This window comes from Lathyrus oleraceus, chromosome 7 (genome assembly GCF_024323335.1).
Source record: "Lathyrus oleraceus cultivar Zhongwan6 chromosome 7, CAAS_Psat_ZW6_1.0, whole genome shotgun sequence".
Classification (NCBI taxonomy): domain Eukaryota; kingdom Viridiplantae; phylum Streptophyta; class Magnoliopsida; order Fabales; family Fabaceae; genus Lathyrus; species Lathyrus oleraceus.
In genome coordinates this window covers 486,383,072-486,395,025 of record NC_066585.1, presented here as the reverse complement: position 1 = coordinate 486,395,025, position 11,954 = coordinate 486,383,072, and the positions used below count along the sequence as shown (strand labels likewise).

The window sequence follows — 11,954 nt, the reverse complement described above, 5'->3', positions numbered from 1 at the left end:
TTCAGCGTTTCTCCCTTTCTCTGACTCTGAGGCAAAAATACGTGAAAAACACTCTGAGTTCTCACCTTGGCCTCTTTTATCCATTTCCACTTTTACCCTTCCACTCTTCATATTCCATTTATTTTATTTATTTAATTATTATTAAAATAAATAACATCTATAATAATAATAATAATTCCCAATATTATTTAATAATTCATTTTACCTTCAAATAATCATATTAAAATAATATTTAAATTAATCTAACAATATTCTGGGTGTTACATTTGGTGTGATACAAAATATGTTGTTACCAATCCAACAACTAGTAGATACAATGTTGATGCGTCTGATGGAGATGCCTTCATTGAGTTGGTTATGCGTTGCAAGCATGCAATTGCTGTTGTTGGTGACCTTATTTTTAGTTTCAGTGGTTTTTGTGGTGGTAAGTCATAAATCTAATCTATTTGTTTGAGTCATGTGACAATTTGATCATTGCAATTCATAAGGTCGGTATGTTGTTTAACAATAATTTAGCTACTTTTCTCCTTTTGATTTTCATTTAGACTTAAATGGTCTACTGTTGTGAATTGATCGTGATATGACATAAGCTTTGGTGGTGGTTTTTGTTGTTGTCATTTTTTCTTTTGCTGCAAGTGTTTCTTGAATGGGAAAACTTCCATTTATTGTCTAATTATCCAACATCTTGGATTTTGGATTTGCATGTTAATGCAATGACAAGCAATGGAGAAGATGGACAACCTTATTGGGCTCCATTACAAGATAATTATATGATGACAAGTTCAAGAATAAAGGATTGAGACAAAAACGTGACAGTAAGTATATTTTGAAGTTACTATTATGCTATTATCTAACTACATTGCACTTCATCATCTTCTATTTGATAGGAAATTGCGTCCAATATATCATTTGTCTCCATAAGCCTAATGGATATGTTCAACATATGAGGAGCTGCAGAAGAGGTCAAAATTCAGAGACTGGTGCTTGTGTTTGGTGTGATACAAAATTTGTTGTTACCAATCCAATAACGGGTAGATACAATGTTGACGCGTTTGCTTCTCTTTGAAGTTAATGTTTGGCTAAACACATTATTACTGGTAGTAATGTTTCTTGCTTGTGAAACAATGCAACAAGTACAAGTATGCAAAAATTTGGTTATTTGTTATTTGTAATAACTTTATCTCAATTATACATGATGTATAGTAGGTTTAAGGGATTTGTACATGTTGAGTTTACAACTACCGAGAAAGCCAAAAGTGTAAGCTTTTTTATCATGTCATATTTGTGGAATTGGTGAGAACTACTATTGATGACATCTGAGTCATATGCCTCTATATTCGTTGTTATTGCATCTGATGGGGTACATTTTTTTAAATCTCATATCTATTTCTTTAGTTGGTAGGTTCTGTTATTTTATAATCTTATTTCATTTCTATAAATACTTTAATAGTATTTTTATAATATGTTTGGATTTTATTTATTGGTGTTGTTATGTACTCTGGTTGTATGCATTTCAAATTTAATTTAATTCATGTGTTGCTCTCTATCTCTTTTAGAATAAGCTATGGAACTTTTAATTAGATCTCAACTTGAAATTGCACATAGAACTAATACAAAATAATGATTAAGTAGCTTGCTCAGTTAATAAATTATACAATAATAACTAAAGTGTGTAACTGAATGACTTTATTTACACCTTTCTCTAATATCAACATCAACATCACTATTAAGTGTACTGAAATATGCATAAAGTTGATATGACGACAAATGAGTAAATTATGGACAAAAAAATACAACATTGACATAGTCTTTTTTGATAAAAAGTACAGATTTTGAATACGACATTCCTAGATATCAGCTACTACTGTCATAGGGATAAATAAAACACTCTGTAATAGTAACAATTTTATACTTTGTCAGCTCAAGTAACAATACAACAGACATTGCATAATTTAGTTGACTTTACATTATAATAATTAATTTTATTTGTACCACATTCAGATCCTCGTAAAATATGAATATGAAATGATGGCAACATATTTAATGTATTTTTGTTTTTAGCTTTGACTATTTTCCAACTTTTTTTTATTATGTTTAATATCATAGAATCTAATATAATTACTTTATATTATTGAGTAATGCATAACAAATCCATGTATATTTTTGTCGAATAAAATCTTTATGTGCAACTTTCTAACTTAATATTTTAAAGTTAACAACACAATTCTTACATTGACATTACTTATACTTCAAGGAGTAAGAAATATGCATATGCATAAAATAAATATAAAAACTAAGAGAGCTTATATAAAAAAATTAAGAAATATTGAATAATGGAAATTTACCGATCATTTTTTTTAAAATATGTGAAAAAATTAAGAGAGCTTATTAAAAAAAATTGAATAGATATTTTAAAATTGTGTTCTCTCTTATAAAATTATTGTCTTATTTATAAAATAACTAAAACGATTAATTTATCTATCCAAGTTTCAATGGTTTTTTTCTAATCATATTATTATTAAATTGTTGTTTATATTTCATCTATCTTCTACATGTATTACTATTCAACATAAATTTACTATTATTCTTAAGTTTTTTCTTTTTTCAATTTCCTATTTTTATTACAGACTACAGACAAATGCGTCCAAAACCATATTCACCCTAAAATATTTTAAACGAGAACAACTTTACTACTGATTCAAATATTGAATAATGAAAATTTATCAATTATTTTTTCAAATATGTGAAAAATAGTTAAGTGAGTCTATTGAAAAAGATTGAGTTGGTATTTTAAATATATATAAGATGTTTATGTATTGGCTTGATGGAAGTGTATCAATATTTTTTGATGGTCATGACTTGAGTTCGATTCTACCATAATCTTATTCAAGACTAAAATATTATATTTTTATTATATTTTTTAATATTATTTATAATTTAAATAAAACTTTATTTATTTTTTAATATTTTTTTATTAGAATTCAACATGAAAGATTAGATCAAGGCCTCGAAATGTTTTGGGTCGGCCCTGATGTTTAATGTCATAGAATCTAATAAAATTACTTTATATTATTGAGTAATGCATAACAAATCCAAGTATATTTTTGTTGAATAAAACCTTTCCGTGCAACTTTCTAACTTAATATTTTAAAGTTAACAACACAATTCTTACATGGACATTACTTATACTTCAAGGAGTAAGAAATATGCATATGCATAAAACAAATATAAAAACTAAGAGAGTTTATATAAAAAAAATTAAAAAATATTGAATAATGAAAATTTACCGATCATTTTTTGAAAATATGTGAAAAAATTAAGAGAGCTTATTAAACAAAAATTGAATACATATTTTAAAATTGTGTTCTCTCTTATAAAATTATTGTCTTATTTATAAAATAACTAAAACGATTAATTTATCTATCCAAGTTTCAATGGTTTTTTTCTAATCATATTATTATTAAATTTTTGTTTACATTTCATCTATCTTCTGCATGTATTACTATTCAACATAAATTTACTATTATTCTTAAGTTTTTTCTTTTTTCAATTTCCTATTTTTATTACAGACTACAGACAAATGCGTCCAAAACCATATTCACCCTAAAATATTTTAAACGAGAACAACTTTACTACTGATTCAAATATTGAATAATGAAAATTTATCAATTATTTTTTCAAATATGTGAAAAATAGTTAAGTGAGTCTATTGAAAAAGATTGAGTTGGTATTTTAAAATTGTATTCTCTCTTATAAAATAATTGCGTTGTTTGTAAAAATTTAAAATGACTGATTTATCTAATACAAATTTCAATAGTTTTTATTTTTAATCATATTATTCATAACATTGTTGTTTATATTTTGTCTTCTACATGTATTACTATTTCAACTTAAATTTATTATTATTCTTAAGTTTTTTCTTTTTTCAATTTCCTATATTTATGACAGTTTGTAGACAAATGCGCGTCCAAAACTATATACGATAAAAAATAAATTATTGATTCAAATATTTTTATATACAAGACAACTTTACTTTTGATTCAAATATTTTTATAAATAATATTAAAATAATATTTATATTTATATTTAGGAAAAAATACATTGTTGATTAAAATATTTTTATATACGAGAAAAAAAACTATTTTTAAAAACGGAACAACTTTACTACTGATCTAAATATTGAATAATAAAAATTTATCGACCATATTTTTTTATTTTTTTATTTTTTGGAATAAAAATAATCTTTATTGCCAAAAACAAAGAAATAAACGCCGATCCTCAGATCCAGACCCCAACCGACACGGATACAAACAACGACCACTAAAGGCTATTACAATACGCTGTCAATTTTCTATTCATTCTAAATCTATCCATAAGTATGTCATGAATATGTTGGCTTTGAAGCTCTTCCTTCCTCCCCTGTTGGAAACAAATCCTGTTTCTCACCCACCAAATGTGGTATACCGTTTCAGCCAGCGCAACTTTGAAAATACGCATTTTGTTGCCCTTCCCTTTGGCTTGTTGCCAAGCAGTATGCTCATTCCAATCAATATGGATATAACCAAGCCCAAGCCTATTAAGAATCTCCTTCCAAATCTTCTTTGTGATTGCACACTCAAAGAATAAATGACATCTATTTTCCTACACATCACAAAACAGACAATTCCCATCAGTATAAGTCCCGTGTTTCATCAATCTGTCTTTGGTTTGCAATCTGTCCTGACAGACCAGCCAAAGAGTAAAAACAGCCCTTGGTCTAGCCATGTTTATGTACATTAACCTCCTCCAATCAACTCTTGGCTTGTCCCCACGCAGATGCCGATACATTCCATATTTTTCAAATATATGAAAAAGATTAAGGGGACTTATTAAAAAAGATTGAGTAGTTATTTAAAAATTATGTTCTCTCTTATAGAAAAATAATATATTATTTATAAAAAAAACTAAAACTATAATTTATCTAATATAAATTTTAATAATTTTTATTTTTAATCATACTATCAAATGTTTAACTTTCATTTTTTATATTTATTATTATTTTATTCTTAAGTTTTTTTTCTTTTTTTTAACTTTTAATTTTTATAACAGTTTATAAACAAATATGCATTTTTATAACAGTTTATAAACAAATATGCATTCAAAACCATATTCCACCAAAAACACATATCCCGTAGACACGAGTTTGTTACTAGTATTTTTTAAAATATTATTATTTTTAAATTCATTTTTTTAAAATCAAAAGATTAATTTTAATATAAATATACATCAAAGCATAGTCTGAAATTTCAATTTTTTAAAAATGTTGTATCTCAAAAAAACAAATATTTTAAAATTATTTAAAATAGTTTCAAAATAAGTGATTTTTCAAAATTTTAATATCTAAAAAAATTTAACAAAATGATAAAATACTTAAAATAATATTTTAAAAATAATTATTCAAACCAAATTTTTATTTGAATATTTTATAACTAAAACTTTTTTACACAGAAATATATAACACTATTAAAATCATTTAAAAAGAAAACTGAAACATTGGCCAAGAACTCAAATTGGATTGTTTAAATCTTGTCCGTTAAAATTTAGAAACGTCATACAATGGTTTAAGTTTTATAAAATGAAGTTCCGGAATAGAAAATCACATACAACTATTAAGAGAAACATAAAGTAGATGCCTTTTAGATAAATGTAAACTCAATAATTCCACAAGCAAAAATTGGACAGACATGCTGTAATGTTTTGTCAAACAAAAGAGCTAGCACGTCTCTGATACTCTTGGAAGCTAAAATTATAGGCACCCCAACTTCCTCAGTACCATAATTATGTAAAGTAAAAAAAATATGAAAGCTGAGAGCAATCCATCCCACTTATTATCTATTGACATGTAATAAAAACAACTCAAACAAGTTAGTTGTTCTTCTCAATTCCAAGCCTCAAACGGAAATCTCCTTCCATAAGAGGAAGACCGTCGCGCAGCTTGACCTTTGGTTCCCAGCCGAGCAGTTCCTGTGCTTTGGTTATGTCTGGCTTTCTCTGTCTTGGATCATCAGGAGTGTTCTCCACTATCTTTATCTCCACATTTGGATTAATAAGCTGCAAATCAACGATAAAACATGCTTTTAAAACTATCTCCTAAGTTTAGTTTTAGATAACGCTTAACTTAGTTACTCGTAATTTTACACAAGTGTAAGCGAAACTGTAAGACGGGGAATGCTCTTTGAAAAGGATAAAAGATTTATACTGACCTCCTTCACTGTCTCAGCAAGTTCAAGCATAGTGAATTCACCTAAAAAGGCAAAGAGACTCAAGTGATCAAATAAGCGAACAGAGAGTAAAGATATTATTATAGCAATTCGAAAAGAAAAGAAACTCATGTGTTGAAATCTAACCCGGGTTTCCAAGATTGATTGGACCGGTGTCTGATCCTCCCATGAGACGGATAAGGCCATCAACCTAGTAATTCAATGAAAAACAAAATCAGCATACCTAGTTATTCAATGAAAAACAAAAAACAAAAATGGGGGGCATATTACCAGGTCAGAGACATAACAAAAACTGCGAGTTTGCGTTCCTGGAGATTGGACTGTCAAGGATTCATCACTAAAACACACCAACAGTTGCATCAGAAAAAAACATTGTTGAACTGGTAAACATCAAATTAGAAATGTGGAGAACATAGAAGAAAAAAATGTAAGTTTAATTACCGCAATGCTTGAGCAATGAAGTTGCTGACAACACGTCCATCATCGATATTCATGCGCGGCCCATATGTGTTGAAGATTCTTGCAACACGTATTTCTATGTTGGAAACAATATAAGCTTTGTTCAATTATTAAGGAAGACATCTACAGGCTATATCTTACAGAGAATGAGAGGAAATTAAGAGGAACGGAAGACCAGGAATCACCTATTCCATGCTGTCTATGATAATCAAACATCAAAGTCTCAGCGACACGTTTCCCCTCATCATAGCAGCTACGAACTCCTGTTATGGGCAGAATTAAATTCTTAGTTAAGATACATTCTCGTATTATCTTCTTAAGTCAATAACTAATTGTAGTATGTCAAGATAAAGAATAATCAAACAATAAGCCATTTATATTTTACACAAGTTAAATATAACAGATCTTCAAGGTTTATTTTTGTACAGCTATCTTTCAAAATCATAGCAACAGATATAATTTCATTTAAGGCCAATATACAGGTTAGAATGACATAAAAGCACATACCAATAGGGTTAACATTGCCCCAATAGGTTTCAGGTTGAGGATGCTCAAGAGGATCACCATATACCTCCGAAGTTGATGTAAGCAAAATCCTGTCAATAAAATAAGAACTAAGACTCCGCAAAGAAAAACAGAACAAAGACCAGCTGATGGTGGAAGCTGAAGTTATAAATCTTATTCCCAAGAAAAATTCCTAACCTTGCTCCAACTCGTTTTGCAAGCCCAAGCATGTTCAGAGTGCCAATCACGTTTGTCTTGATTGTCTGTAAATTATTTATTTCCTTACACATTAGATAATCTCTCAACGATCATTAGAAAAGAGAGACTCGTGAATCGGTGGTGCAGCAGATATAAACATACTGCAGATTGCTGAATGTAGTGTTATGCATGTGGGTTCTGTGCCCTTTTATATTAAGCAGCCAATTTAGTGACTGTAAAATGAATGTATGTATGAAGTGAAATTTGCAATTGTTGATACGAGTCGTATCATACGACTGTGTCTACTTGTGAAGTAAACAGTACGATTAAAGACAAAATAAGACGCTGTCATACCTTCACGGGATTATATTTGTAGAAAATAGGAGATGCGGGACAAGCAAGATGGTAGATCTGATCGACCTCAATCATCAAAGGCTCAGTGACATCTACAAAGGGATCAGAATGACAAATTCATCAGCATTACTAAGTTACTAACTGATTTGAAGGCACACAATATTCTAAGGATAAGAACACAATTTATCATTGTCACAATTTTGAGCTTTCATAATGGCAGATGATCAAAATTGCGATTCATATAGAAACAGCTTTTGTATCCTTTCAAGTTAAGGGAAATCATTTTACAACCTCCATACAAGTGTTCAGAGATGTACTACTAAATAGAACAAAATAAATTACCATTCAATGTGATACATCAACAAAAAATTCTATATACATATTGTTGAATAGTAAATAAAGATGGACTTTACCATGACGGATAAGCTCAAATCTTGGATGACCAATCCATTTTTTGAGGTTGTCCTTCGATCCAGTGAAGTAGTTATCAGCAACAATGACCTGATTAAAGATGTTGATGTTAATGAAGTTAATCAGATCACACTGTATTATGTATATTTTATCAAATTTAGGGTGATAATGCTGCGTAAGAAGTGTAGAATCAATGAAAAAAACAATATAGTAACTTCAAAATCTTAAAAAAAAACGAGCCAACCTCATTCTTTTCATTTTGCATCAATCTATCGACAAGGTGAGAACCAATGAATCCAGCTCCTCCAGTAACCAAGATTCTCATGTTAGACTATTGTCAAAAATGAAAGAAAAGTTAATATATCAACGCACCGAAACAAAAAATGTTATGCAGACTAAGTGATTCTGACAAGGCCACATTCATAATCATGTAACAAATTTCAACAAACAGTTGCAGTTGGATTTGAGATTAGACTATTGTCAAAAATGAAAGAAAAGTTAGTTAATCAACGCACCAAAACAAAAAAATGTTATGCAGACTAAGTGATTCTGACAAGGCCACATTCATTATCATGTAAAAATTTCAACAAACAGTTGGAGTTGGATTCAAGATTGGACAAATCAGATTACACATTTGCCAAATCAATTTTAAAAGATCTCCACCATTGATTTAGATCAAACAGACAGATCGGTAACTACATAACACAGTTACTGCAACAAATCTGTTTTCAGATAGCTAAACGGGAAAAACTCAGTCGTCATCCCCCAGGGATAAGAAATAAGATTCACTCAAGGATATAACAATAGGGTCATAGTAAGCTTCGATGGTTCAATCTTTTGAAGCTTACGGTGAATAGTGGACGTGTTCTGTGTAAAAAGCAAAGCACACTAACTTGCAAGCACTAAAGAGCAAACTCATAAACACTGATAAGTATTTTTATGATCATAATTTAACAAACTCAAAAAGTTGAAGCTTATGTAACACCGAAATTTCATATTGAAGATGTTTCTAGCGTCAGCTAACACGACACCGACCCATGTGCCTACATACAATCACTTCATTTTTCTAAAATTATTATCGGTGTGTCATGTTCGGTGTATGTGTTTGTGCTACTTACTACAAAACTAACAACAACGACAAAATAAATAAATTAACACAGATTTTGTATCAGATTATCTAGAAAACAAAAGAGAACAACAACGTGGCAGAAAATTCATTTGACCTGAAAGAATTTGGAGAAACGCAGGGGAGATGGCAATGGAGGTTGCTTAGATGTTTTTTGGTTATCTCCATTAGAAGAATTCGCAGCCATTGCAAGAACCTCCAAAATTTTCAATTCCTGCATCGATTTCAGAGATATCAAAATCAATTCAAAGATCAGAAAAATCAAAATTCTCACAAACGAAAATCAAGTAAAGGTAAAATTGAGAAGATAGAATGAACCTGATCGCGAGATTGAAAAACAAAAAAACGATTAAACCAAAACCCTACCCGCTCTTGTGATTTAATAACACTGTGATGAGATCAATTTATATATAGAAGACAGAAAGGGAATTAGATCCAATAAGAGAATTTTTATTTCAAAAGTCTTTAAAAACTGATTTAGAAAAAGAATTTAATTTGGAAGGTTTGAAAGTCACGTAAAGTTGAAGGAAGCAATGAAAGCTCCTGAGCAACGGATCACACCAAACAGAAGATGAAAAAGAAGAAGATAATCAAGTTGGATTAAGCTAAGTAATTACCTAACTTATTGATTATTGATGCGAATGGGTCCAAGTTGCAATTGGATTTTGAAGGTTGAGTAAATTCGGGAATGAAATTGATAGAGCTAGATGATTAATAATATTAATAATATATTGTAATTCGATGTACTATAAAAGATAAAATTTCCGTAAAAGAGTATAAAATATAAGTTATTATAATGTCTCTCTCTTAGGGAGGGAGGTGAAGTGGAGAATAAGGAGAATTGGTGAGCTTGTTTGAGACGATACCGAAATTGCTGGCGCTCGTACACGAGGTACCAATCATGGAGTGACGCGTGTCATGCGAGGAATTGCATGTTGAATTTAAGTTGGATGGACAAAAAAGACAGACATGAGTAAGTTGCAATCAATGTAGTTCTAATCTAACTAACGCAAGTGTTGAATTTAAGTTGGATGGTATATTGAATAAAACGAGTTGATAAATGATGGATAATTAATATTCCCTCCGTCTCACAAAGAATAAATGGTTATGAAAATAATAGAAAACAATAATAGAGGTAATAAATGGTTATGATACATTATATTTTAAAAATAACAATTAATTAATTGCGCAGATAAATTATAAATCATTTATAATTTAAGATAAATTAAAAAACAAACTTATGCAATTTTTTAAAAATAAAATTCAAAAAATTATTAAAGAATATTAAGGATGTATAATTATAGAAATAATAGAAAATAAAAATAAAAATAATAAATTATTATGATACATCGTATTCTTAAAAAAAATTAACTAATCATGCAGATTAATCATAAATCACTTATAAAAAACTTTTAAAATATAATTAATTACTTGTCCAGAGCAATTATAAATCGTTTATATAAAATGTTGCAGAATAATCAAATCAAAATTATTTTTAAATTTATAATAATGTTGAAATCAAATCCCTTAAGTAAATATTAAAAATTGATTGAAAAAAATTATACTATCAATTAAATATGTAGTTTATGAAAATTTCTATAGTTGTTAATAATTATTAACAATAAATATAAATAATTAATAAATATCAACTCATCTATATATATTTTTTAAAATTGTACTAGCAAAAATGTATATTCGTAATTAACAAACTAATCTCATTCATTTTTCAGTTTTTATTTTTAACTTTCTTACTCTTCTTTTTCTTCTCTTAATTCAAATTTTAAATTTTCCTCACACTTTCTTATTTTCATTTTAATTTTCTATCTCTCTATTTTCTTTTTTCTATTTTATTTTTTAAATATAAATAATATAATTTGAACCTCTTTTTAATTTAATGAAGAAGAACACATAAACATTTTGAATTTTTAAAACACAAAATTGATCTAAAATAAAAAAAAATATATAATTGTTTTATAATTATTATATATAAAAGATATTTATAATTTATATGATTATTATTTGTTTTATAAATAACTTATTTAAAATTGACATTTATATCTAGATATATTTTATATTATATCAAATTGAATAACATTCAATAAAAATGCACACAACTAACTTTTTATTTTACGAGTCACTATCCGGATAATATCTAATTTTATTTTATATGCAAATCTTTTATTTTCAAATGTGATTTTTTTTTCTTTCTCAATCTCAAATGTCTCTTTTTTTATATAATTATTTAATACAATTGAATTTATATGATTATTGTTCATTTTACAATTAAGTAACACATTATAAATTAACATGTGTATCTAAAAACATTTTATATGGTATCAAATTGAATATGTTTCAATAAATGTGCACACTACTAAATTTTTATTTTACGGGTTACTATTAGAACAATATTTATTTTATTTTAACCAACAATTATCTTTAGTTATATTGCATCTCAACCTCAGTATGAGTCGACCTACACGAGGTATGTGTCAACCTCAAACCAAGAGAATTAGAATTTTTCAAAATTTGCACATTATGCATCGATGAATACGTGCTATGAGTCGACCTCTAGCTGGAAAAATTGCCCATGCATCGACCTGTAAGCCTAGGTATCGACCTCTGGCTACCAGAATGTATGTTTT

At 28.2% G+C, this 11,954-nt stretch overlaps 1 protein-coding gene across 6 annotated transcripts; it reads right to left on the bottom strand.

Annotated features, from left to right (window-relative positions):
• Positions 1–5,648: 5,648 nt before the first annotated feature.
• Positions 5,649–10,152, bottom strand: LOC127100611 (UDP-glucuronic acid decarboxylase 5). 6 transcript variants are annotated; one of them, XM_051037846.1, is made up of 14 exons: positions 9,930–10,125; positions 9,631–9,700; positions 9,410–9,526; positions 8,431–8,517; positions 8,189–8,276; positions 7,776–7,867; positions 7,422–7,486; positions 7,227–7,315; positions 6,905–6,982; positions 6,702–6,795; positions 6,531–6,597; positions 6,387–6,450; positions 6,243–6,283; positions 5,649–6,090 (listed from the first exon to the last, which is right to left on the bottom strand). In XM_051037846.1, exons 3-14 carry the CDS (start codon positions 9,497–9,499, stop codon positions 5,905–5,907), a joined length of 1,041 nt encoding a protein of 346 aa, XP_050893803.1. In that variant the 5' UTR covers positions 9,500–9,526; positions 9,631–9,700; positions 9,930–10,125; the 3' UTR covers positions 5,649–5,904. The 6 variants fall into 6 exon arrangements, with proteins under 6 accessions (XP_050893803.1, XP_050893804.1, XP_050893806.1 ...); XM_051037847.1 differs by lacking the exon at positions 9,930–10,125 and adding an exon at positions 9,828–9,887; XM_051037849.1 differs by lacking the exon at positions 9,631–9,700 and having other exon boundaries at positions 9,930–10,152.
• Between the last annotated feature and the right edge of the window lie 1,802 nt (positions 10,153–11,954).